At 38.5% G+C, this 27,114-nt stretch overlaps 1 protein-coding gene across 1 annotated transcript in view; it reads left to right on the forward strand.

Moving 5' to 3' along the window:
- Nucleotides 1-25,438, forward strand: part of P2RY8 (P2Y receptor family member 8) — a 32,218-nt gene extending 6,780 nt beyond the window's left edge. Inside the window, exon 2 of the mRNA XM_085321506.1 lies at nucleotides 23,208-25,438. Within this exon, the coding sequence (XP_085177632.1) occupies nucleotides 23,280-24,353 (1,074 nt within the window). The 5' untranslated portion in view covers nucleotides 23,208-23,279 and the 3' untranslated portion in view covers nucleotides 24,354-25,438. The remainder of the gene's footprint in view (nucleotides 1-23,207) is intronic.
- Nucleotides 25,439-27,114: the final 1,676 nt, after the last annotated feature.

Here is a 27,114-nt window from a genome sequence, read left to right on the forward strand (position 1 = left end):
GATTATTTATTTGGTATTCAGGACAAGGGTCCTGAATAGGACCTAGTGCACTGTACAAAAGGCATAGTATCATTCACTGAACAATGAGGAGAAAAAAGTCTAAAGCTTTCTGATGGGGTATTTTCCCATTAGAAATTATTGGAAGGGCCTTGGTTCCAATACAGACCTAATGGAAATGGCTTAAACTTGTCTGTTTTCCAGCCAGCTGACTTGTAAAGTTTCTTGGCAGCTGGGCTGATTAGCTGTCTTCAGCTTGTTGACTTCCAGCTTTCCAGTAACAGCACCATTAAATTCCAAAAGAATCAGTGGAACCTACTGATTGAATTCTGCCTCCCAAGGTCTTCAGCAGTATTTTTTGTCTGTTTGTCTAGTTAAAGCACTAACCTCTCTGAGATATGAGCATCATGAGTATTTTGACAAAGAAGGAAAATAGAAGACATTTTCATAAGGGACATCTTCCCCTCCCCTTAATCCCAGGTCATTGCAAAGCTGATGACCTCAGTTATGCAGTATTTAAATAATCAGGCCAATGGTCAGTGCTATTTTAGTCAAGAGAAATACAACAAAAAACTGCAGCTTATCCATGATTGCAGTTGATACAAGTGGGTTTAACTTTGGTTAAGTAGTTGAATTAAACAGGAGAAAGATCAAGCTCTTAAGCTGAACTGTAGTTTACATACTACATAGAAAATCTCTTTCTGACTGTAAATCATGACCTAAATTTGTGTGCACTTACCAAACAGAATGTCTGGAACCCCCCTCTTTCTCAGGAAGAGCTGCCTTCTCAGTCACATATTTCTCCTTTAGGGTCTAAAGATATCGTTAATACCTCTAAGAGGGCAGAGAGTGAAGTTTCCTTCTAGGTATCTGGCTTTAGTAATCTCAGCARTTTTTTGCCATGTAGATACATAACCTCAGATTCTGGTCTTTTTGGTAAAATAGCCTCAYAAATTCATCACTGAGATATTTCAGGTTCAGCGTACATTAAATGTTTGAGATCTTAACAAATACCTATCTTTAAAAGCTTTTTTTTCATCTCTTTAAATCAAATATTTTTTATCAACACCATTTCTCAGAGAAACTAACAGGACGTGGTGCAGTACTGCATGTTATAGTAGGCTGATTTGTGTGCTCTGCTCAGATATGTATTCCTACTGATATCTGTGGGCTCTCTTGTGTAATTACATGTATCCTCATGTGAGGAGATTATAACAGATCTGGTGGTCAATAACATAGGTGCTTGGTCTGCTCTCAGCTTGAAAATAATTGTAATGAGTAACCAGCATCTCCCAACTTTTGCTRCTGCAGTACTACAAAAAGGATTAAAAGTCTCTTACAGAAGTGCTTGGAGAGTTCTTTGTTATAGGGGAGACATCAGTATGTGGAAAGGTTATTCCAATGCCAGTTAGCAGGGAGAGCACAGAGACACAGACTGTGTTACAGGAATATTGGTTCCTTTGGTTGTGACTAGGCTTCTGGCTGCTCTAACTTGTGCCTGCAGCTAATATGGTCATGAGTGGAGGAAGAAAAACAGGTSTTCAGAAACATCTTTGTCCTCTTGAATAGCCTGGGGGTACCTGGGAATTCAACTTCCTCATGTTTGGAATAAAAAAGGTAATATCACATCTTCTTGCCATTGCCAAAAATTTTACAGTTCAGACTAACACTTTAATATTACAGGAGCTGCAAATACTCCTCTAGCTTCACCTGCCTCAATACAGAATAAAGTACTTACCTTCCATGTATCATTAGCTTAAACTTTTCTAGTAAATCTGAAAGAAGAAATGAATAAGTAGAATGTTTACTAACAAAGAACTGAATGGAAATTCGAAGTGTGCCAAGTGTTAGTCACAGTTCTGTATCAAAGATATTTCTGTGTCCAGCTGTGGGCCCAAGATTACTGAATGCTAAATTTTGTCACCTCCCRTTTCCTTTAATGGCAGCTAAATGTATTCACTGGGTCCTCGCATGTTCATAAATTGGGTCTGTCATATATTGAGTCACACAGAATTTGGTGTAGGACTTACAGATTTGGTTTAATAACCACATGAAATACTCTCCCATTTATTCTGACCTATGCTTTTATTGCTTTGATCTGAGGCTGTAAAAGGAATGGGTGAGAGGCATTTTGAGCAGACAGCATGTGACTCGCAGTGACACTGTCACGAAAGGGAAGATAACTCCAACAAACTCTCCAGCGCTTATGTGAGCAGTGGAAAATGCTAGGCTATTTTCTTCCTACAATTTTGTGTTAAATGGTGGATTAGTATTATAGTGAACTAGTAGTGAAGATTGTCATTATTGTCATTACATATGCCTATAACCTTCTCCTCCATCATTATTATGGCCATGGGACATAGGAAGCCATATGCGGTTGCAGAAATCAGCCAAAGGAATTAAAATATATTAGGTGAAATTGTAAATGTCTCAATCTGGGCTTTTATCTAATTGGACAAATATTTTTTATGAAATACACTTAGTTAATCTCAGGACCTATAATCTTTATCAAAATTGGCTAGAATTAGCCAACAGATTGACATTTATTGAGGGAGAGGGGGGAAACAGACCTGAGAACATTGACCAAAGATCTTTTCCAAACAAGGTTAAACCAGCAACTAGGCTCAGTAGTTTTTTGTTTGCTGCTTATTTTCTTGCTTCTAAATTAATGATAAAGTGAAGAAGTCAAGCTGTTTGATCTCTGCTCTGGCTGACAATCACCTAGGACTCCCACATATAGCTCTGAAGAAGGGAGTCTTCCCTTGTGGTTTCTCCTACATCATATCCTTCCCCTACAGGTGAGACTACCTGCCCACCCACAAACCTCATTGCTCAGGTAGGAAGGTGTACCAAAACAACAGAATCTTTAAGTTCCAAGCAGTCTACGCTGTCACTGTGAACAGTATCGACTGGCATATCCCAGCAGCTCAGTGCACATTATCCTTTCCTGCCACTGTGGTCCACACAGAGTCTGGTTGTCTCTTTTTAGTTCTGCAGCCCCATGCCATTATGTCTTTTACCTTTTCCTGGAAGAAGACAATCATCAAATCTTCTCTGAAATACATTCAGTCTGTGTTTTCTGTGTTACTGCTGAAGCCTAAATGCTTTCCTTTTCTGGAGGAGAAATGCACTGCATAGACTACCTTGTGGGTGTTTTTGTCATTTTTGAGATCTGAGTCTAAGCTTAATTCTCTTGATGTGTATCCATCAAAGGAAATTAAGATGGACAACTAGCAGTGATGCTGGTAAATAAAAATTACTTCTAGTTGCCTACAGTCTTTTAGGCACTGACATATTGCTTCATACGTGAGGGTTACAATGGGATTATACAGAAGCATAGTCTGTGGCAGTTCAAATATTAAATACTTCTGAAGATCTAAGACTAAATATATGCAATATCAGATCCTTTATTTTATTCCTATTTATTTCAGTTGTGAGATAAATTCCTCCCAAGCACTTCCTAACCTCAGTCTTTTTCGACTGCTACGCACACTGGTGCAAAACAGTGCTGCAGATTTTGGCAGTCATGAAAGTACAGACAGTTGCAAATGACTGCCCTTTTTTGAACATTCATCTGCAAGACACATATTCATGTGTAAAAAAAGGGAGTATTTTTAATGCTAGAGCTACAAAGATTGTACTGCTGCTGAATCACTGCTGTCAGTGATGAGAAATTACAAGAACATTTCCCAAGTGGAGACACAGCCATATGGCATAATTTTCAAAAAGGTGGCATAGCATCATTAGATCAGAATTATATAATTTTCAAATATTCTTTGCAAAGCAGTTTACATTTGTCTTTCAGACACTGACAGCTCAGCCCAGATGTTCTTAGTGGCTGATCCTGAGATAAGGTAGTTTGTAGTATTTACTGTGTCTTATATACTTTTCAGCTAATCAATCTCAAATTAAATAACAGACTAGAAATATTGATGCCACCTATTGCTGAAAGGCTGTGGAAACCAAGCTACCTTCTAAAGATCAGAAATGGTCCCTTCAGTTCATGTTTCAGTCTGGGTTGCTGAGAAACCTGTGCTTCTTTGGCTACCTACAGAGCTTCCATTTCCAAAGTTCCCATTATGGTTTCTGTGAGTTATTAACATCTTACCCCACACCCCAGAAAAAAAAGCACCTACTTTTAGGTTTGTCTGTGTTGTTTGTACACTCTATTTAAAATATCAAGTCCCTTTTAACTTTCTTGAATGCTAAAAAGCAGATATTTTTTAACCACTACTTCCTTATTTCTCCTCCCTTCCTTTTAACTCTTTAACATACAGTTTCTTAGGTACCTTTGCTCTTGTCCTTCGTATGAAGTCTACAAATAAGTTAATCTATACATCAGCCCAACTAACAGAGAGTATGAAAACTGTGCAACTTTTCAGCTAGTGTCTCATCAGAAAAGCAAGAAGGGGCCAAGGAGATCACAACAGTTGAGTAGGAGCAGAGTTTTGTTAGACTTTTACCACAGAGAACCTTATGTTCTTCTCATTCATCCTTCTGAGAGTGTGTTATTTCAATGAGTCTGCATCACTTACTGCATTGGAGGCATTGGAATTGCTTGCTATCTATCATCACACAACACTAAAAATGACCTGATCATCTGCTACTTTCCTGTAATTCTGTCCTTTATAGTAATGCACCCACATACCCACTGATATGAATTAGTCATACTGGCAATGAGAGGATGTTACAAGAGATAGCTGAGGTCTCGTGCTGGGGCAAGGAGGTGCGTGCAAACTACTCAGTCTCTGTACTGTGAATCTAGTTCTGCTAAAAAGCATTAGGCTAGTCTTACAGGCCAACCTACCCTGCACTGTAACTCAGCATGCCCAGTTTTTATTTTTACTGAAATCCTTTGCTCTAGCCTYAAAAGAAGGAAAACAGCTTCTTAGGAATCTCTCTAAGTGCTTCTTTTAACTGTAGTAAGCGTTATATAGGATCCATATATTGTCCTTCTCCCACCGCAACCTGGGAAGCAGGAAAGGGTATGTAAAGGACCTCAGCAAGAGAGACAGATCAGCTAGGTCTAAAACCATGCTTACTTGTACTCCTGTGAGTTCATCAGCCTGCTCCAAATGATCCAGGAAAACTGGCTTGCCCATGCAACAGGGAACAGCTATACTTCACTTGTGCCTCTCAGGAGGGAAAGAAACGGGAGCACTGTACCTGGTAACCCAGAGTGAAGGCACTGTACCCCACTGCCAGATCCACCATCTTCCATTTCCAAACTGCTCTCTCTGGGAACGCACTACAGAAAGAAAGAATTGGAGAATCCAGGAAACTTTATTCTGGTGAATATCTTTCCTAGCATGCCAGTTGTGCTAGGGCAGGGTGTTTGGCAAGGGATAAGTTAAAATATCTGCGGATGTACCGCAATTTGGGAGGACTGGCTAGCTGCTTGAGTGGCATGACAATACGGAATACTTGTCTGTGATTTTTGACCTGGAGAGAAAAGACACTGGGAAAAGACTACACCAAAACTAGGAAATGCAAGCACATTTAATTGACTGCTACTCAAGCTTCTAATAAATGGTGTAGGCAAACCATCCTGTGTGGGATTGGTTTGTAATGAAGTGCTCACCAAGAGATGATTTAACTGCACAAGCCAAGAACATTCTTCTTCRAAAGAGGCAAAATCTCAGAAGGCAGAACAAGGAAAATGTGTATTTATGTCACACTATCACATTAAGTGCTCAAGAGACAGGTCTTTACAAGTTCCTCTGCCTGACCTACTTGTTGGTATTCACCCCAGCATCACTAAGGCAGAAAATATTCCCTCACATGTTTAATTCCCAACATCTTGCCTTACTGCTAATACTGAAAAAAAAAGCATTAGGAGTTTTGTCGCTAAATGTTAAAACTGTATCATTTTGAGGACCAAATATGCCATAAAAAAGTCAAAGCACTTATTGRAGACTTATTAGAATAGACCCTGCAAGGAATATAGTCAGGACAAAGATGGCAATGCTGATGGGGACTTAGAGAACTCTCTCTGCACATGGGTGATCATAGAATCACTGATGCACTCTAAGCGCATTTTATTTCTAATCTGATTAGAACCAGCCATTACCTCATAAATGTATTAACTATCATGCTAGAGGTATTTTTCTACAACTTACCTTTACTCCCGCAGTTGAATTTGTTCCTATTTGCATGGTGCAAAAAGGACAAAAAGTGCATGGCTGAGAAAGAACTGCAGTGTTTTGTTCAGTGCCTAAAAGGAGATGACATTTAAGCCTCAATTCCCCCTTCAGTAAAATTTATGTATTTTATATTAAGTGACTAATAGAAAAACTTATTGCTTAGTGGGAGGCGTGAATTCAAATCTCTCTGAAGAGAGAAACAAATTCATACCTCCCACATCCCGGTTGAGTGATATCCGAAAAACACAGACAGTGCTGCTGTTGCTGCTTTAGAGCCTTTTTTATAAGATAAACCAGATGCAAGCAACTGTCTCTAGGAGATATTCAATCATAATACATGACTGTAGCTAGATGTTTCCTTGAAACCCTCAGAAAAGTGTCGAACGCTGCAGCTTTCTCAGGGACGAAGGCATTTCCTGTTGTCTAGCTTGCTTGCTACTTGGTGCCCTGGTTTTTCTGGATCTCATTCTAAGATACTTAATTTTAGGTAGATATCACAAAGGACACCTCAACTGGGGCTGTGGAGCCTCCTAGGCAGCCAGGAACCTCTTGTCTTTTTGTGTTTCTAATATATAAAGTGCAAGAGGTGTGGATGGTTTAGGCCCTCTCTGTAGATTTGCATTCCATATTAATTGCCTTTCTTGCAATACTTGTTGCTTTCCTGTGTCTCTGTCTTTCTTTGTGATTGAGCAAAACTAACCACAATCTCTTTTTACACCCAGTTTCTTAAGAATGTCTTTTAACCTGTTTTCAGCTAAAGTCTAGGGTAGCATGGTTTTCTTGAACTTGTTTTGTGATGAGAATAAGATATCAGAAATCCCTATCCAGTGTTCAAAGTTATACACTGTCATCTCTAATACAAGATACTTGGTACTCTGCAAACAACAAAATTTTATTGTACCTTGCAGTCTGTCGAGATTTTTTCCCCTTAGTGTACTATCGTATTATTATAATTCAGAAAGAAGAAAAACACATATTGAAAAGCAAGAATCTTCTGTTTTGACAAGTAATTTGGGGTGTCTCATTATCTAGGTATCACAATTTTATCTGAGAATCACAATTTGCACTTGCACATGCAAGTGCTCAATTAAAAAAAATCTGAACACCTTGTTTTGACAAATGTGATCCCTTGAACACGTCTTGAGCTGGGCATTCAAAATATGGCATGAAAACTAAGTAGTCATTTGGAAACCTTGCTGCAATAATTTCTAAAATATTTCACTGAGCTTACTTCATTGTTTAAAAATGCAACTGAGAGGTTTGCAGAGGTTTTGCATAAGAGGTTTGACTCTTTGTCCAGAAAAACAGAGGTACAAGACATGAGAACAAGTCTATTGATTATAGTAAATTAATGTTATATTTAGATGAATACTTTCTGTAAAGCTGGATATAGAATGTATCCTACTTCATGAGGATATTCAGCTGTCGAGAATGTAGAAAAAAATGGAAAATCTTCTAAGTAAATAGGTAGTGCTTTACTACAATAGTTTTCATCTTAGGATAAGCAAGCATGTTTTATACAGATTGCTTTTTTTAGTTAAATAAAAGCAGAGGCTGTTCTCCCAGGCAATTTCAAAAGCCAGCTGTTATCCTTACAATACTTACAGCCTTTACAAAGCAAGACACTAATATTTCTTAGTCCACTGTCAGTGAGGTAACTAAGCAATGCAAATATATTAATATTATGAAAGGCAAATGAAGTCGGGAAAGTGACTTGTTCAAAGTCATCGAGCACGTAAGTGAGAGAGCTAGCACTGCACTGGAACTCAAGACAATCTGATTATCATCCTCAGGGACACATCTTCAGTCTTGTCAACACACAGGAGACTCCTAGTTCTCAATCCACTATCTCTATGTAATTCCTAGGAGACATTTTCACAAAAAGGTTTGAAGAAGTGCATAACATTTTCAGCTTCTTGCTGAGTTGGCCTTCTACGTGAGTGACAATAAGGAAGCTCGTCTTCAGTCCACTGCATTCTAGCATTGAACTTTCGAAGTGCTTTTGGCATGTCAGAACAATCTTTTCAGATAGATGTGCTTCATAAGGTGGATCATTACTTTACTTGTTACCCTACTCATAGTGCTTCAGTTATTGTGCCACTACTGCAAGGTCACTGACTTACCATTCRCCTGGTCAAAGCCTCATTGCTACTCTTTCTTTAGCGGTTTTGGCCACAGAAGCCAGCTTTCGTCTTTTACTTTTATGGAAAGGTACATGTAAACCGGTCAGGAGTGCTACTGCTAAGGACTGTTTCCTCAGAGGTATGTGATGCCTAATTGTTGAGGGCTTTGGCCAAAACCAAATACTGTTGAATGAATAAGACTGACACAGGTGCCTAAAGAAAAAAGCAAAAAGCGATAACTACAAGACAAACAAACAAAACTTCCACCTCTGCATATATGTTAACTAACTAGTTTCTACCCTTTGCTTTCGTAAAATTACGAACTTTAGTAAATAAGAATGAAATAAAAATTAAGTATGATCCCATGACTGCAGAAGTTATTAGTTCATTTACGATTAAAATACAAACAGCAATGGCAAGGAGTTGGCATGTGACGTGACCTAAAAATAGACCAATATAAACACATGTTCAGCCTAAAAAGTAGTCTGTCTTGTGATTAGTGTGACCATTTCAAAATATTTCCTGTTGTGATTGTATAATTTTAAAAATAAAAGGGATAGATTTTAGCTGGTGAATTCCTAGGTGCCTTATCTTTCATTTAGTCATGGCAAAAAAGATAGATTTCTGTACCTTAAATGAGCAGGTAAACAAAACTAAATAACAAACCATGGGGGATTTTTGTGTAGGGTCATCTGTTACAATGTAACAGAATGCTCTAGGAAAGCTGTGTGCTGCAAAAGCAAGTAACAAGCATGTGTACCTTATAAGATGTCTTAGAGGTAGCATTTGTAGAGGTCGTGTGGGAGTGGTTGGAGCTTTGAGCTGAGGAAACCGCTTTTGATTTTTTTTTTTTATTTTTATTTCTTTAAAGAGTTTTAGAGAATTGAAAGAGGAACCTGCACTAAACAGCAATCTTAACTTGTACAAAACTTTCCCCACACCATGTGATGAAAAGCCTGTTATCAGTACACTCTCATCTTTGGTATCTGAGATGTTAGCATACTATGGCTTTGCTCACCTACATGGCCGGATGGATGGTGCTAGAAAAGGCTGTAAAAAATTATTTTCCCTTTCCAGGCTCTTTTATGAATATTTAATGCATTAACTCTCATCTCCAAGAAAAATGTTTATTTTAAAGTTTAAAATTCTGATTTCTTTTTCTTCCTTTCCCCCTCCTTGTATATTTTTGTGTATGAGACTGAGGGATAGGCAGAGCAAGAGACAGAGAAACATACAGAAAAAGAAAAGGATACTAAAGCTGTTCTCCTGAAATTTATATTACCCTTCTGCTTTTATAAGAGATTCTCACTGAGACTGTCAAAGTGAAAAAGAATTTGGACTTGTTCACCAAGCCACATTAAAAACTCTGCAGGCTATGCATCCTCAAGGACTCCCTATCGCTAGCACTGTGGCAGCGGACCCCCTTCAGCCCAACGGGCCTCTCCTGCCGCGGGGCTGATGCCACAGGGAGACTCTTGCTTGGCACCACAAGCAGAAACATGAGCATGCAGAGACTGCGCTCTGGCAGGGTTGACCACGGAGGCCGGGGATGGCTGCAGGCTTGGCTGCCCCGAAGGACAGCCCCAAAATGGCCCTGGCCCCCTGAATCTCCTGCGAGGTAGGATCAGCCATAGGTACCAGATCAGAATGAGGAACTAAGGAGTAGCAAAAATTAAACTACTGCCATCATTCTCAGAAATGGAAGCAAGAATATAGTTTGTGCTGATCTTCCTGAACACTCTCACAGCACATAGGAGSGTGGCAGTGTTTTCAAAGACCCCGTCCTGCCTCTGCTGCCACGAAGATGAGGCACGCTCAGGGCTTTGGGAGACGAGATGGCTGCTGTGAGGGTTGCRACTGCATCTCAGCCACTACCAAGGTGCCTGGCAGCAGAGAAGATCCCGGAGCCAGTTCTCTCTCCTTCATGACCTACTGCACTACAGCAGAATGAAAAAAGGAACCAAAACTTTTCATTAGGGAAGCCCTCGAAAAGGTTCAAGTTTCACAGTTACAGTTTTCTTCAAAGTATCATTTCTCATCAGATATTTCCATGTGTTCTGCATGCCTTTGGGGTGAACAAACCTACATGCTTGGGTTCTATCTATGCTAATAAAATAATCAGCTGCAAGAGGAAGTTTTTGGTCACCGGAACATGATTCTGTGCACCGTTAAATGATTAGAGCATTCTTGGGGCAGTTTTGGTTTGGGCTAATTAATTTCCCTCCAGTTCCCAGGCACGTCTAAGGTGGCCTGAGGCTGGGAACTGTTCCTTAGCAGTGCAGATGCAACCGTTGCCTGCTGTGCAGGKGACCAGTAGTGTGGGCACCAGCTATTCCTGGCCAGTCGACCTCCACACTAGGAAATGACTCCAAATACACGATTTATTAATACCAACCAACACTTGGTATAATGATTTCAGGCAGAGCAGCAGCTCTCTAGGGCACAGAGATGGTGTTTGAAGAAGGAAAAAGGATTCTTCAACGATATTAGGATTTCCTTTGGGATCACCTCAGGACATAACTCTGTGGCAKCCTAGCAAAGGCCCAGGCTCCCTGGCAGGCTCCCCTCTTCACTCTGACATTGCCATTTCCCAGCTCTGCCTGTGTCAATGGCCCAAACCAACATTTGGGACAGCCTGGTGATGTCTGTCTTCCAGTGAGGCCCTCTCAAGGATCCAGGAAAAAGGCAAACCAGAAGTTTCCTAACAAGCCTCATCTTAACATATCCACAAAATGCTGATAGGGAAGGAATATCCCACATATAGACATAGATTATTTTTTATTAAAGTGTTAAGGAACTGTATAGGCAGCAGCCTAAAGGGCAAAGCACTTGGGTATGCAGATGGGGAAGCAGGAGCCCCAGGTGAGTGCTCCTGCCCCTGGAGGCAGCTCAGACGTGGCTCTGCCACCTCCTTGGAGGTGCCCCACCAGCAGCCCTCTGTATCGAGCAGAGCAGGGAGAGGCAGTCCCCAGATCTCTTGAAGCAGCAGGATGCCTCGGCGAGGCAGCACAGTGCCCAAGCTGGGCCCTTCTTGCTTTTCAGAAACCAGGGGCTTCTGCTCTTGTGAGGAGTTGTCCTGTGGTATTTTAACAATTTACACCCATAAGTAGTCATTCATGGTGCCTGAACACTCAGATTTTACATCACACCTCATTTCGTTTGTCCAATTTATTCAACAGAATCCTTTTTGCTATTTCTGTAATTTTTTCTTTMCCCTCACAGCCATTTTTCTGTCCATTTCCTGTCACATCTCTGCCACTATTACTGTCCTCATTATGTGAGTGATAATACAGCCCTAAAGTTATATTCTTCCTTTGTAGGAATTTCAATCCATGGAAATTCTGTATTATTTGTTGATGCAACTGAATTGTTTATCAGACGTGACTCAAAGCTTCCTGTAACAGAACAGTACYCATCCTTCAGTGATACGACTTATTTTGTCATTGCTATGTCTGTGTTTGCTCTGGCACTAAGTTCTCCAACTGGCTACCATTTTTCATCAGACTTGTCAGATGTCTAAATTGTGTCAGTTTGCCATCTGAAAACCAGGGCAGTCAGCCTCCCTATTTGCACACTTCTTTACATATTTGTAGAGAAACAAATATCTTGGATTTTTTTCTGGCTCTTTTGTGTGATATGCTTAAGCACTTTATACATAGAAACATTTGTCCTGTTCCTTCCTGAAATTTATTAATATCTTTTCCTGTCTTTTTTTTTTCCAAGAATACAGAAAATTTAGTTTCATCCCCTAAAATGTGTCATCCCAAACTATGTACTTTTCTGTGCCTGTTGACTTTCTTTAATTTTTAGTTTGAAAATGATAATCTTAACTTCTAGTGACAGAAACCTTGCTCTGTTTTGGTTTAAGTGAACCATATTTTCCTGTATAGKTTCTGTCTGTTCTAAATATTTCCCTTATTCTTAGCAAATATATATCCTCTTCCTATGCATCTATTTTCAGTCATACATCGAAACCCCGGGAACAAAGTAGTATACCAGAACATGTCATATAGGGGTCCTAAAAACTTAAATTTTGCCTCTGAAGAGCTATCTCCTACTGCTCTATTGTTGTTATTATCTTCCTGATTCAGAGTCAGATCAGTCTTCAAAACTACCTTAGAGTTTGTCTTTAGGTATCCCATGARTTTCAGAGTTTTCATCTCCAGCAGGCAGTTTCCACAAGTCCTGCAAACTCAAATATCTATAAGCCCTGTAATCAAACCCCAAGCACTACAATTTCTATCTTTTTTACCAGGTGATATGTTGTTCTGTGTTACTGAAGGACCACATGTATGGTCATCATCTGCTGGAGCTCCCACCTGCAGGAGGTTTTTCTCCAGCTTGTCCTTCTTCTGCTAGTAGATGTCTGTTCTTCTCAGAAATACAGTGTCTGCTAGTCTACAATGGGACTCCTAGTTTATGGTGTCCTTGCAGGTTTTTTCAGCATACTTCTCTCCTTCTGGATTTCTACATTCATTTTAATGTGCCAATGGGTTTTAGTGGAGCAGGAGTTTATTTTCGTTCTTTCTTTTAAACTGTTTAATAGTTTAGGTGAAGGAAAAAGCGTTTGCTTTGTTATTTTCAAATGCCAGGGAGTAAGACTATTGTATTTGCTCTTCCCACACCTGAGTTTTTACTGCAGTCATATTCCTCTTTGTCTTGTAGACCTAGTTCCAGAGAACATGATGCCTAAGGGCCACTTTCTCACTGAGGCAAAAACTTATATATATAATTCATAGGCTCAACTGGATCTCAGCCARACCTCAATGGTTTGGTCCATGGAAGGAGATGTTTAATTGAGGGTAATTAATTAACTTTCACAGTGGTTGGCAGCTCACTGAAGMCTGAGTCACCTCAGTTCTTACATATATGGCTAGGTTTGGAATCATCTAAACCTTACATTTAAAATACGTGGATTTATTTTATCATAAAAATGTAAGCGTGCTAAGTTCTCTAGTCTTGGTATTACACTAAGCACATTTTAAAACTAATGCGGTTCTGTATATTTGTCCTTGTCACTGTCTGCACTACACAGTCTTAGCATACTTTTCTCTGTGGTTGAGTTTTTGGCCTCACCTTAAAAGCAAATGCTCTTCAAGACTAGCTGAGCTCTGGAGCCCACATTTTTTCCTACACTGTTTTCGGCCTACTGAAATTCAAACTTTAAATTAAGTCTGAGTATTTTTACATTAGGTCTTGGARCTGCCTGTACTATAGGATTTCTATCATTTAAACATTTTATCTACTAAACCTTAAAACCAAATAGCTGAAATTTCACTTGCAGTCTTGAAAAAAAGTTTAAAACCAAAAGAATGCTTTAAATTGTCACTATATTGTGAGACAAAAAGACAATCATGATRTTATTTTATAAACTGGATAAATAGGAATACTGACCTGTGCTCACGATGGCTGCACACCTCTCCTTTACTTTGCTGATGTACTCCATACAAAGCCCCTGCCTGCTTCAGATCATGCTAAGGCTTCTCTCGCCTCATACAGGCCTGCACTACTTGCATGTGGTCACAGTTTAGAAATGTCTATCGTGTTTATCAACCACAAGCATGCAGGCAACCAAACAAGTAAYGACAAAGTAGGGCCTAAGGTGGTCGTATATCAGCTATGGTATAGTATATACTGCAGTAACACATGCACCTTCTCGCATGATAACCTTGAGCTGTTTCACTAAACTTCATCCCAGAGGGATAAGCATGCTCATGTCRCTGTATAATTGAAATCAAATACACAGACTGACTTCACAGAGCAGCTGATACACTATGAATTCACACTTTTGCTTATATTGCTCTAATGTGTTTGCTTGCCCATACCATGAAAGAAAAATAGCAGACCACGTATGAGTGTAATAGATGAGATTGTGTATGTTTACTACACATTCTGGGCATACCCAGAATTAGTTCTGTCAAATTGGAGCTAAATGCCCAGGTCATAAAAATTATTGTTAAGACACACATTTTTTGTATGCAAATCAATAAATAACACCCTTTAAAGACCAGCACCTTCATCTTTTTTTTTCTCAAAACTGCAAAACTCCAGTAGTAATTTATATGACAACTATGATCCAGAGATCTCAAGGCATTTTAGTGTTTTTATTCTCACAGTACTAGGAATAAAAAGAAAGTCAGTAAAGTCAAAAACAAGCTGTTGTAATGTATTGCCTGCTGAYAAGAGCAGAGAAAATCAGCTACAGAGCACAATGTTTGAGTCTTGCTTGTGATTATTTCATAAATAACAATATATAAGCATRTATGTGATAATAATTAGGATGCTTACATACTTCTCAATGCAGAAAGAATATGTTAGACAAGGATGGAATCAAATTTTTATTTTATTCATGCATTTAAGTGTAGTGAGGATTTAAGATGAAGACTAAAGCCTGAATACAAGGCCACTTGCAGTTTAATTCAGCTGAAGAGACCTGAACTTTGACGGGTTCTCTCACCTGCATTCGAGGGCTTTCAGAAGAATGAAACCATAGCAGATGTGGTTTCAGAGCTCTATTCCTGTTGTATCTTTTTTGTATTATAGAGATAGCATAAGCAATTACAAAGAAACTGAGCAAGGGGAGGCGCTTTTGTTAGAAACCATTTTATTTTTTCCCATTTCATAGCCTCTGCTTCTCATATGATACCAGTCACAACTCCARTTCATATCAAACTGCCAAACTGAAGAAAACTCAGGTAAAAAAGTGCCAAATGGCAAATAAGGTGAAAAATCATTCTACTATCTCTCCCATTTTTTCTTTGTGTGCACATGCTTTTAAAACTGTATCATACCGTCCATATGTTCGTGTAGTTGACTATTTCTAATATTCATGTTACCTGTGTRCTATGCCTTTGGGTAGCTCTGCTCAGCATTTTTCAGACATGTGAAATTACATGTGGAAAATTACAGCAAGCATATGCTGGCTTGTGCCAGCCGCAAGCCATGCAGCTGCAATTTTTGCTGCTCAAAGCAAGCCATAAGCTTTGCAGAGAAGTCAGCTTTCAGCTTTTTTGGTGTRTGTGAATTTGTGTGAGCTCAAGCAGGGTGAGCTGGCTTTTACCTACCAAAAACCTGAGTAGCAAAGAACGCTGAGCTGCTGTGCACACAAAGCTGCCTTGGACTTTGGTGGAAGATACATCAGTACAAAACCTGCAGGGCTGGTCTTGAGATAAATGAATACTGATCATGCCACCTGGGTACCACAGTGTGATCGCCTGTTTTCCATAGGTATTGACAGTGGTTCCAAAGGAATGAACAGACACAATTAATCTCAGTTCCAACCAGGTGACAGAGCTTCCCACAGGCCATTTTTTGCATCAAAGCCATTCAGGAAGGAGGCACAGTTTGTTAGGAAACAAGGCTTATTAATTCTGTACATCAACCTCTTCTTGGAAAAGCATGCTTTCAGGGTCAGAGAATCAGAAATGAGAGAAATCTGCCAAGCRCATGCCAATTAAGCTCCTACAGAGAACCTGGTCCTGCACATTTTTCAGCCCAGACTATAGTTTTGCTAGTTCAGATGCAAGAATGCCAGGAGAATGCCCAGTGTGTCTGGAGTTCACCAGCAGAATATTACAGAATACATCTGGTGAGAAAGTAGAGCAGGCAGTCTTGTAGGTGAGCTGTCAGTAAAGGCTAAATGGTATGTGCTAAACAATTAGAGCAGCGAGTCCAACAGAAGACAAAATAATTTTTCTCCTGAGTCCCAGCTGTGGCATCTTTGCTGCACAAACATTACAAGCACACTTATGTAAAATTGGTTGTAGCTTTTGACACACYGGCCCCAGTAAGTGTTCATCGGGTAAAATCATGTATTAGGTTCTATTCTGTACCAACTCATTTTCACATGGAAGCTGGTCTGTCATTTTAAAATGGCAGCTGAGTGGTTRAAGTATGAAATTTATTGAACTAATTCAGATTTTGATAGAATTCAGCTAATTATGGGCTTCCAGAAAATCAGGATCTGAATAAATGGGATGTCTAAAACGGACTGGATTCAACTTCAAGCACCTGCCTGTTACAGTCACTGAAGACCTGCCCAGTAGAGTCAGTGGAATCTAGACTTTCCAACTCACTCTAAAATAGGCACTTATATTTGTCCAGATGTTAATCCCACAGCTGTAGCTAAGATTAGGCAAATAAAAGTGCCAAATATACCCAAATCCTGCTACTTGATGCTACTGCTCTGAAAAAATAATTGCATGATCACATAGATCTTACTTAACAAAGCTAACAATAGTACAGCCTACATTTATAATCACCAGTTATCCAGTGTGGGCCTTTGGGGATATGCCTCTGTACTATTTCATGAAAAAGGCTCCCCTTTTATCTATGAGATAGTAGGAGATTTCATATGTACTGAGACCAACTACTAGAAGCTCAGCCGGATTCTTTGATTCCTCACCAACAACGTTGTTTCCAATTTCTAGCCACCGTATATTACATTCAAGTCAGGGTTATACTATATTCTGTCCTCAAAACATTTCTCAAATACCATGCCAAATATCCTTTCAGCTACACTTGCAAAACTTGATTGACTCTCCTGCTTATGGACCCTGTAAAATGTTAAATTGATCAACAGCTACAAACTGTCATATATGTAATGTAATTACAAAAGAAAGTGATGTGTGAGGTTTTTTCTTTATCTCAAAAGATAATCTTCAAAAACATGCATGCAGTTCTATCTCAATTCCTTTGTGGACTGAACAGGAGAGGAAACATTTTAAAAGAGTTTCACAGAAGAGAGAGATGAAAAGATACAAAGTAGAGATTTCAAATAGAAAATACATATATATTTGCTGTAAAATGCCAGTCATATCRTACAGATTCAATATTAGACCGTAAAGTTTTCTGAAGGCAGAAGGATTTGTCATATTATCTGCCACAGACACCCTATGCCAATAAACTAATGCTTCTTTTCCTGGCCTTTGAGGTCAGAAGGGAAATGATCGACTATGCCTTTTCCTCTGACTTTCACAAGAACTATGTGAGGCAATTACTTGTATTAGGAAGTAATTGCAGACCGGAAGCCTGTTAATTCTGGACATAGACAGGATTTAGAATTATAAAAGAAATCAGTTTATGTATTTAAATTTAGACTTAATCTAGCACTTTTTGTGTTCAAAGTTCTGTAAAAACATAAATCTTCACCATCTTGCCATAACTCAATATTGATTAATAGTAGTTTAGGAGTAAGCTTTCTGCAGTAGGGCCCACAGACACAAGATAGCAGGCACATATATAGTATGGGCTAATGCAATCGAGTTTCTCTGCCAGAWGTCAGCAATTTTTCAGTAACTGCACACATGCATGCTGTTCCTCCATGATAAGTGCARAATAGTGTCATTTCACCAAGGGGCAAGTTATCTTCTGTTGTTGGGAAATAAGAGCATGCACATGGATAGTGACCACAGAGGAATGCAGATTCATATATTAGCTTACCCTGTAAGAATGAATTCCTGGGGTGCTATGTTGAATTCTTAAAAGGTGTTGCCTTAGTTTTRCTAAATCCCATTACAAATATCAAGCTTAAAAATTATGTTTATGTAGGAAAGGCTAAAAAAAAAAAATCGAAACATTTGCCCATAAACTGGAACCTATTCAAATGCAATTTAAGATGATCATTCTGACAGAAACTTAGACCAGGCAAAAAGAGTCAGTCAGTGTAGTTACAGAAGTTAGGTTTCAACTGACCTAAGACTTAACCCMCAGAATTTATAAAAGCTGACTATACTGCACACAAATAAAGAAATCTGCTTTACCTTGTAGTGTTAACTGTCCCCCTGGCAATTCTTAAGAGTCTAGTACTGGGCTTCAGAAGATTTGTCAGTATTGGCCTTAGTATTTGTATAAACCTGACTACTGCAGACACAGACTTTTTAAAGACCATGTTGACTAGGTTCACTGTGAACAGGATTATTGACAAAGATTATAGTGGCTGTGTTTGTGCAAACTCTGTCTAAATTAAGATGAATGTTGCTAATGTCAGCACAGAATCCTGACTTTGTTAACTTACAGTTAGCAAAGGTGAAAACTCAAATGGAATAAAATTCAACTATCAACAAAACTGTATAGTCTAGGACAGACACAGGAAATGTAAATGTAACTATTTAGAGTTAATTCTGCTACTTAGATAATTCTGAAGAATTAGTATAGTATCTCCTTGTGATGTTTCTTTGCCTCTCGCCTGTATGTTTAGATTTCACGTTTAGTAAGACTTCTTTGAAGCTGCTGACTTGCACTCTTTCAGGTGGTAGAAAAGAAGCATTCTCTACTGTGCAGGAACAATCTTTATATAATAGAATTATTTTTCTTCTCTTTTGAATAAAGTTGTTTTCATCTGGATGGATACAGTTGAGGAACTCAACAGTCACTCCTCCACTACACTAAATCTGGTAATGCATTTACATTTTCTCACTAAAAAAAAGAGACCTATTTTTACTGCTCATTGTGAATACCTTGTGGAGGAAAGACACTCTTGTTTTACTTTGCTCTAACTACTTGAGGTCAGCCATATAACCACCATAGGGTTTACGTTGACTAGATAGACAAGACTGAATAACACTGTTTGTCTCTGCAAGGGTTTTTGATCCATATAATGATTATAAAGTTATCCTTTCATTGTAAAAATATGCTGTCTTTGCAATGAAGGCTACAWGGTTTTCTTATGTACTTTACTGGAATAATATTTAGTGAAAAGTAAGAAAAAAGAACAGTTTTGTCTTATTTTTCTAAAGCTAAATGACAAAGAAAGTCAGGAATAATGCTGCTAATTGTGCATTTTCAGATTTGTTTTTGTTTGTTCAGAAGTAAAAAGCAGTACCTGTACACATGTGCAAAGAGAGTAGGACTCTCATTTGTCCAAATGTATTCATTTGTGAAAGATAATAAGTCAAAGACTTATGTGAAGTAATGTCTTTCTCATAAGCTCACTACAGACTCGGAAAGCAGCATTTTTCAATCTTTGTAATAATCGTATTCAGAGCAAAATGGTAGAAACAAAAACAATTAATAAAAAGAACAGGGAAGGCCCAATAAAAAGAAGTTTCTTAGAAGACTTAGGTTCAGATCTGGACTAGGTGAAGCAAAAATTTGGCTTGTAGAGATGTAGAGCTGTAAGCCTACAAGTTAACATTTGCAAGAAAAGTTTATTACGAGAGTGGGAAAGACTCATCTAGTCAAACTCTTTGGCTTCTTTCAGTAAAGCCCATGATCAGTTTAAGGAACATGCAGTCAGAGAAGAACGCATCAATATTCTTTAGTTCTATGRCTTGAATTTTTCCAGAAGGGCCTCTCTGAATTGGATCAACAATGTTTCATGTTTCAGGAACAGTAACTGCGATGTATTATAAAAGGGTACTTTTTCTCATGTTCCTCATGTGAAAACCCCCACTTTATCTAAATATCAAAGTGTTTATCACTCTTCTTGCATTTAAGAAGCCATCTCTTTGTCTTCCTAAATCCTCCTGATCATTATCTATGAAGAAAATTAAGTGTTTGAGTTTTCTACGCTCATCTAGTATCCTGTGTTCTCACTAGCAATTCAAAGAGTCCAGGAGGGGCTGAATCGCGAACAGTAATCATTCTCTTTTAAGATTTACTCAGTTTTGGCTAAATTTAGATAAAAGTAAACCACCACCTTATTTAATCATGCATGAGTGTAACCCTTTAGATCTTATTACTACCTTGTAACATCATAAATAGAGCAGGTCAAACAAGTTTCAGCAAACGTTTGCCAAAATGCACCCTCCTGATAAAAAACAAACTACATTCTTCAATTTTGTTTGCTTTGATTGAACTGTTAGTATGATATCATAGTACTTACAGTAAAATTTGTGTTTTCATCTTACTTCATTCTAAATCTATTTTGAGTTTGCAATTGAGTTCAGATTTTCAGTTTCCTTTTCCTGTAATCTGAAACATGCTATCCCATATTCCTTAGCTGCAAGGGTGTCTGGCTAAAAGTGTAAAAATAGCATGGAATTTATAAAAATAACATCTTTGTACTGAACAGAGTACCACTTTGACAGGGAGTGAATCAAAAATGATGAAACAGAATGGCCTTTCACCATATTTCTGCTGCATGTTATGTTTCAAATTTATATTTTTTCATGTCAAATCACCAAACAAATCACATTTTTTTTTCATAAAATGCTAATTCTGGTTTTCGGTCAATTAACAGGCTTTTCAGTCATTTTCACAAGTACACTTGACACTGTCAACAGGAAGAGAATAGATATGAGAGAGAAAAAACATCAATTTTATTTAGTACTATCATAAAAAGAAAGTAGACACATCTCTCTTGTTACTCTTCCATGACAAATACCACAGTTCTATTCTCTTCTGATTCGTAACCATTTCATTGTGTGTGAAGTTTTTACTGTGTTATTTGCCATCTTTTGTCAACTGAAGAAAAAGAAATCATTACTCTTGTCCCCAAAGGCAATAGACAACCTTCACCTTTACTTATGGCCACAGTGCAGAAGAATACCTAGGGTTACTGAAATTCCAAGTGAGCTTTCTGCATTTAGTGCTGTTTGTGAATATGAGGAGGAACAAAAAAATCCTCCTGAAGTTTAGTGTGGGTTATTTCGGAGAATTCAGCTGCTCTTAGCACCTAATATCAAACTACATCTATTCAGTCCATGTTTGAAACTGAAGCAAGCAAAAAAGCTTAATATTTCTCTTTCGATGTCAGAAGCTTCAAGACTGATGTAGCTGGTGGTAGGACTCATTTCTTATTTGAAGAAACATTATAGAGTTGTTCTTTCAGTCTATTTCTGTATCTGTTTGTCTGACTCTCTCCAAAATAAAAGCAAAATCATACCTTTCAAACAGGGATATTTATATAACAGAACCTGTAATTTTACAGATTATGTATATGAAACCATAGCTCAAGGTTGATGCTTTTAAATTCTCCTGGGTCAAACTGCCTCCTGCAGTGAATCCATGTAAGCTCCACCGTTTTTCACTGTGTTGGAAGCATGTATTTGCAATAAAGAGACATAAAATGTATGAAGAATCTAATTCTAATCCTTACAACCATTACTTTCTCGCTTAATTTATGACATTTTCAAGTTAAACCACAAATGACAGAAAGAGACTGTGGTTGCGGTGGGGGGAAGGACATAAAATTACCCTGAAGAAGATGGAAATGTAAATATAACATTAACTAAACCCAAATAGACAAAGCAATGAGAGAGCAAAAGTATGTGGAAATACTTTTTCATCCAACTTTCTTGTCCAGCATCTTAATCCAGGCATTTAAAAAGCAAAGCATCAGAAGTAATGGTGATTCAGAGCAGAAGTTTCTGCTGGTCCAGGCTTTCCTGAACAAGGAATTCAGGATCAGAGCCCCAGAAAGATTTGACAAAAGGACTCCCCTCTTGCCCTTGCAAATGACACTAGCAAAACACCATTGCTTTTTCCCTCTTTGTGATGGACATCTTCCTTTACAGAAAACCATGCCAATGATACCAACTCTTTCTGAAGGGCTCCTAACTATGTGGGGATTTAAAACCCTTATTCAAGAGGCACCTGTGTTTTACTGACAGTAGTGTTCCATAAGTGCATAAAATCTGCCTTTAGCTGATCTGCTAATCCTGGCACTACTGCGCATATTTCATCATCTATGAGTTTCAGCATTTATGTGATTTTTTAATCTCCTTCTCCTCAGTACATGCCCTCAGGAAACCCAAATCTAGAACCTGCTCTCAGAAAACACCTTCATAGTTGGTGCTAACAGAAAACCCAGTGTACAAATTATTCAATACCTTTATGATAAGAACATTGATGTGATTGATTTAATGGGCATTTTCATCTATTCTCCCACCTCCCAAATACACATACTTTTTAGAGGAATATTATCTAGGGGTGATATCCCTCAGTCTCTAAGAGTAAAGATCCTTCACTTGCAAAGGCTTATTATCAGAACTCAGTAAACAATTTGATGTGAATAAAAGTTTCCTGTTGCTTTTGAGGAGTTTAGCGATTTTATGCACTAAGAGTTGTCACTTGAGAAGGGTATCTGAGGTGGTAAAGAGTCTATAAATAGAGGTTTACTGTGGTCAGTCATAGAGAGAAGAGATGAAATAGATTATATTCATTTTTTTTCAAGAGTCTTGTGTCAATAAGGGCCTTTCCAAGTTCCCCTGAAAATTCAAGAGCTAATTTCCTGCTTGATATAACTCTACTAGTAAGAGTAGAATTTCATCTGAAATGGATTTGGCTCAAAGAGCTTTTTGCATTTGTGATCAYGTGATGTACTTATTTCTTGGAACATGTTTGTTCTTTGTCTTATGTATAGCATATTAGAAACACATCTGGKTTTTTTTGCAATTTCTATTTTCTTGTGGCTTTTCTTCTGGGCTTCCAACAGCTCAGCTAAAAACTCCTGAAAGATCAAAAACATTAGTTAACACCACTTGCTTGATATGACTCTCATTGGCTCTGAATCTTTCTAGCAGACATTTGAAGCACTATGTTAAACTGATCTGGCCAAGAAATGAAAGAAATAAGCCAACACTAAGCATCTTGCTGCTGTAGCTGTATTTTTTCTGCATATGCAGCCAGTTTAGTTTTAAAGGTAGAGTTGAATATCTACACTGCACCACAGTCCATGGTAGAGAAATTGGGAATCTTTTTTTCGTGTGTGTGTGTGTGTGAAAAGGCTAGCAAGTTATTAAGTAACATCCTCTGTTGAGAAATAAATTTTTTGTGAGAACAGTTATTGCCAGCTATATTTAGGTGACTTCCAAGACACTGACATAATTTAGAAGCAGAAGCCAGTTTTCAGGAGATACTTTTAATGCATCCAGTTTATCTAGAGATGAGATGTGGTTTTGTACATTTTTATGGCTTTTTAAAAGTTAATTAATAGAAGAAATGCTGTCTTAATTTCTGTTCTGACATATCGCTTCTCTCTCTCTTGACATTTGTCTTCTAGGTTTCTAAGCCAAGTGCTCATGATATGATCCAGCTAGCTTATAGGAGGACATCAACAATCTCCTTGTGAATAATGGTTAAAAACGGATCTCACTTGGACAATGAAACACTGGCAATGCTCCAGAATAAAGCTATCTCTATCACCCTCCCGGTAGTGTATACACTGGTGGCTTTCATCAGTATCCCTGGCAATTTGTTCTCCCTTTGGGTCCTCTGCTGGCATATCAAACCCAAAACATCTTCTGTTATCTTCATGATCAACCTGAGTATCACGGATCTCATGCTGGCCTGCTGCTTTCCCTTCCAGATTATCTATCATACCCAAAATAATCACTGGTCTTTTGGCAAGACTCTCTGCAGCCTTGTAACTGTGATGTTCTACTCCAACATGTATTCTTCAATACTGACTATGACTTGTATCAGCATCGAGCGGTACATGGGGGTGGTATATCCCATGAAGTTAATAAAGTGGAGAAGAAAAAGGTATGCTGTGGCTGCCTGCATAGGAATGTGGACTTTCTTGCTGTTAGCTCTCTACCCACTAGAAAGCACAGATCTGACCTATGAAGTGAAACAACTGGGGATTGTAACCTGTTTTGATGTCCTCAAATGGGAAATGCTGCCCAACTTTGCAGCCTGGGTAGCCTTTCTCCTTACGTTATTTATCGTGCTCTTTCTAATCCCTTTCATTGTAACAGTGGGATGCTATATTGGCACCATTCGGAAGCTTATTCAGACATCTAACAGATATGGTAACAAGCAGAAGACTAGATCCATATACCTGGCAATGATAGTTCTTTTGGTATTCATCACCTGCTTCGCCCCCAATAACTTTATTCTACTTGTGCATATGATCAGCCGCCTATTTTATGACAAGAGTTTGTACCCTGCCTACAAGCTCACTTTGTGCCTCAGTTGCCTCAACAATTGTATTGATCCCTTCATTTACTATTTTGCATCCAAGGAATTTTACCAGAAATTCATGCAAGTGTTTCGTCCTAAGGCACTGCTCAGTGACAGCTTGGAAAATAGAAGGGAAAGCTTATTCTCTGGCAGGACCCTGTCAGCCAGGTCTATGTCAAGTGGGCCTATGGATGGGTTAGAAGGAGTAAAAGTCTATTTGCAAAGGCAGGAAAGTGTTTTTTAGCCTTAAACTTCCTAAGCAGAAAGGCACCTGTGAGTTCCATGAATAGACAAAGAAGCCATTTCTTTTTGGATGGCTACCTTCAAACTAACTTGCTCCAGTGACAGAAATTTAACTATACTCAAGAGAGAATATCTCACATGCTACTTTAGTAAGCTACTGTTTTCTGGGAAGAAATGGAAGAATAAGAGGAATTAAGCTTATTCAAGGAGCCAATGAGGCCAAAACATCATTGATCATTAAAGGTCAGCCTGGAATGGATTCTGTTTCATGAAATAAAAGGATAAGTTTAGGACAAAAATTACTTTCAGATTCTCTGATTTCAAGGATTAGCCAAAGGCTTTTGATTCTCAGAGAATGTGAAATATTACTGTATATGAACTAAAGCATACACTGAAGTGGGCCTTCAGTGGCTTCGGTGGAAGCGGGAACACAGTGGAGTTRTTTTTTCTAAGCAATGTTGTATTTTTGATGTATTGCTTTATCTTAGGCTGTATTTCCATAAAAGAATGAACAAAAAGAGTTTGTTATTTTACCATTAATGCATTATGTATAGCCACTGTGAATTCTCYACAACATTCACCCAATATCTGTATCAAACCATACTAACCTTTGAAAAGGTTAGGTTAATTCACATTATTTATTTCAATTTTGTATAGCAAAATATAAATGAAAAAAAGCTAAAACTAACAGTGTATGGGATCACTTCAGCTGCTGAGCAGGTTATATCATTATTCTTTGAAGTTATTAATTTCTCAGGAGAGTAGAGAGCAGCTGGTTTAAGAAAACAGTTTTCTCACAGTGACCTACTAAAGTAATAATGCTGCTGCTGGTTTATGACTGGTATCAACAAGTCATTTTCACCAATTCTCTATAGGCCATTTTGAAGAATCATCACCCGCAGCACAGAAATTTGCTTTATATTGCATGAGGATGATGAATTTATCTTCCTTATGRAGGTGGTGTCAGTTGTTAACCAAATTTTCAGCTAAATATATAAGAATTCAACAACAAATTGGAGTGATTCTATACCATCAGAAACCTGTGTGGACAGATATCAGAATGTACTTATTTCAAGCAGTTAAAGAGAAAGAAGGAAAAAAAATGAAAGCAAGTCTTGAGAATGTGAGAGCTACCAAATAGCCTGGAAGTAGGTTGTGAATATAAGCAGGCTGATTGTGCAGTCCTATGTCTGGGACTTCTCTCTGAAATAACCTGCTCCACCCTGTTGCTTATATTGTGTCATGTTCTTCTCACATCTCAGCAATTGCCCGCGTGCTTAGGAAGACAACAGCCACTGAATATGTCCTGGGGGACWGATGAAGGCAGAGTGACTCAGAACTGTATTTTTCCTGCAGTATTTACAGTTTTACACCTACTTTTGGCTTTCATGACAGTGAAGAGCCAAAACTGCCTGACAGAGCCAGATAGAGCCAGAGTAGGAGGCTGTCTTTAACATCACACATAGCTGGTTCAGACACCAAATGTCAGGTCTGCACAGAGCAGTGGCTGCCTGTTATACCAAATTCTCAGGTACAGTAGTTCCTGTATCTGAGTAAAGGCATCAGGCCAAGGCTGCTACAATATATGTCTTTTTCTTTGTATATGATATGATTAAAATCCGGTTTTCCTCCACTGATCAAGGTGTGATTTGCTCTGTACTTTAACTTTGTCGCCACCCCAAATTTTACCATGGTCTTCRCTGTAGTGGTTGAATAACTACAAAATGGACAGTGAGATATTTGTATGTTCTACCTCTGTCAAAGTATCATTAGTTATCAGAGCAGGATAAAAGTCAGTAGACCTAGTGGTACCTTTCAAAAGTCATGTAAAGCGTTTTGTGTCATTTCACAGTGTTAGTTTCAAGTTACAAGTATTTTCTGTCTGCAAGGCCAACCTTAGCAACAAATAGTCAATCCAAACTTTCCCATCAAGTTACTCTGTGTAAGCTACCCTCATTAGCTGCCTGTGTGCCAAGTGTGTAAGTGCAGTGAGATGGGTTTGCAATGCTAAATCACCTCCTGTATTCTGAAAGAGAAGAGCCCACTGAAGCCATTCCTGTATGAGTTGGGGCTCAGGTCCAAGTTCCTGTATCAGCTCTAGCACGTGCTCCAGAACATCTGCTTGTGCCCAGATCTATGCTTCTGGGCAGGAAACATGAGCAGAGGGCTTGAGGAGAAAGATACCATAAGCTAGAAGGTGAAGATGTGAGATGAAAGAGTAACATTTACTTACTACCTAAGACCAGGGATGGAGGAGGAAGTAAAAAGAAAGTGGAYAATTTTGCCTTTTTAAAAAGAAACTTTAAAGTGATGCTTGCTTGCTGGGGTCTGTATTTTCTACGGCCAGCTCATCKGATGCCATTCATTTTGAACATGTCACTCATAGTTATCTACTATAAATGCTATAGCATAGTACTCTCAAAAATGTTATATAAATCTGAGAAGTTTGGATATATGCCTCTCCTTACCCATGCTGTCTGAAAACATTCAAAGATTTCCAGGTTCTTTCTAACCCGTTCCACATCTATAGGGCAGAAATTYAGTTTATTCATGTTTTGCAAGTCGTCCTATGAATTTAGCAGTGCATGGCTCACCCTGGAATTCAAATCCCTTTAAGCATCCACATTCACAGAATTCCGTATTTCTCACTACCAAAACCGTTTTTGGCATTTTACTGTGACGGAAACTTTGTTTTAGAGGATATACTAAAATACACTTTTTTTTTTAACATACAAATACATTTGTAATGAAAACAGTCACTT

The sequence above is a fragment of the Rhea americana genome, unplaced genomic scaffold (assembly GCF_003343005.1).
Source record: "Rhea americana isolate MKP2758 unplaced genomic scaffold, rheAme1 scaffold_7, whole genome shotgun sequence".
NCBI classification, from domain to species: domain Eukaryota; kingdom Metazoa; phylum Chordata; class Aves; order Rheiformes; family Rheidae; genus Rhea; species Rhea americana.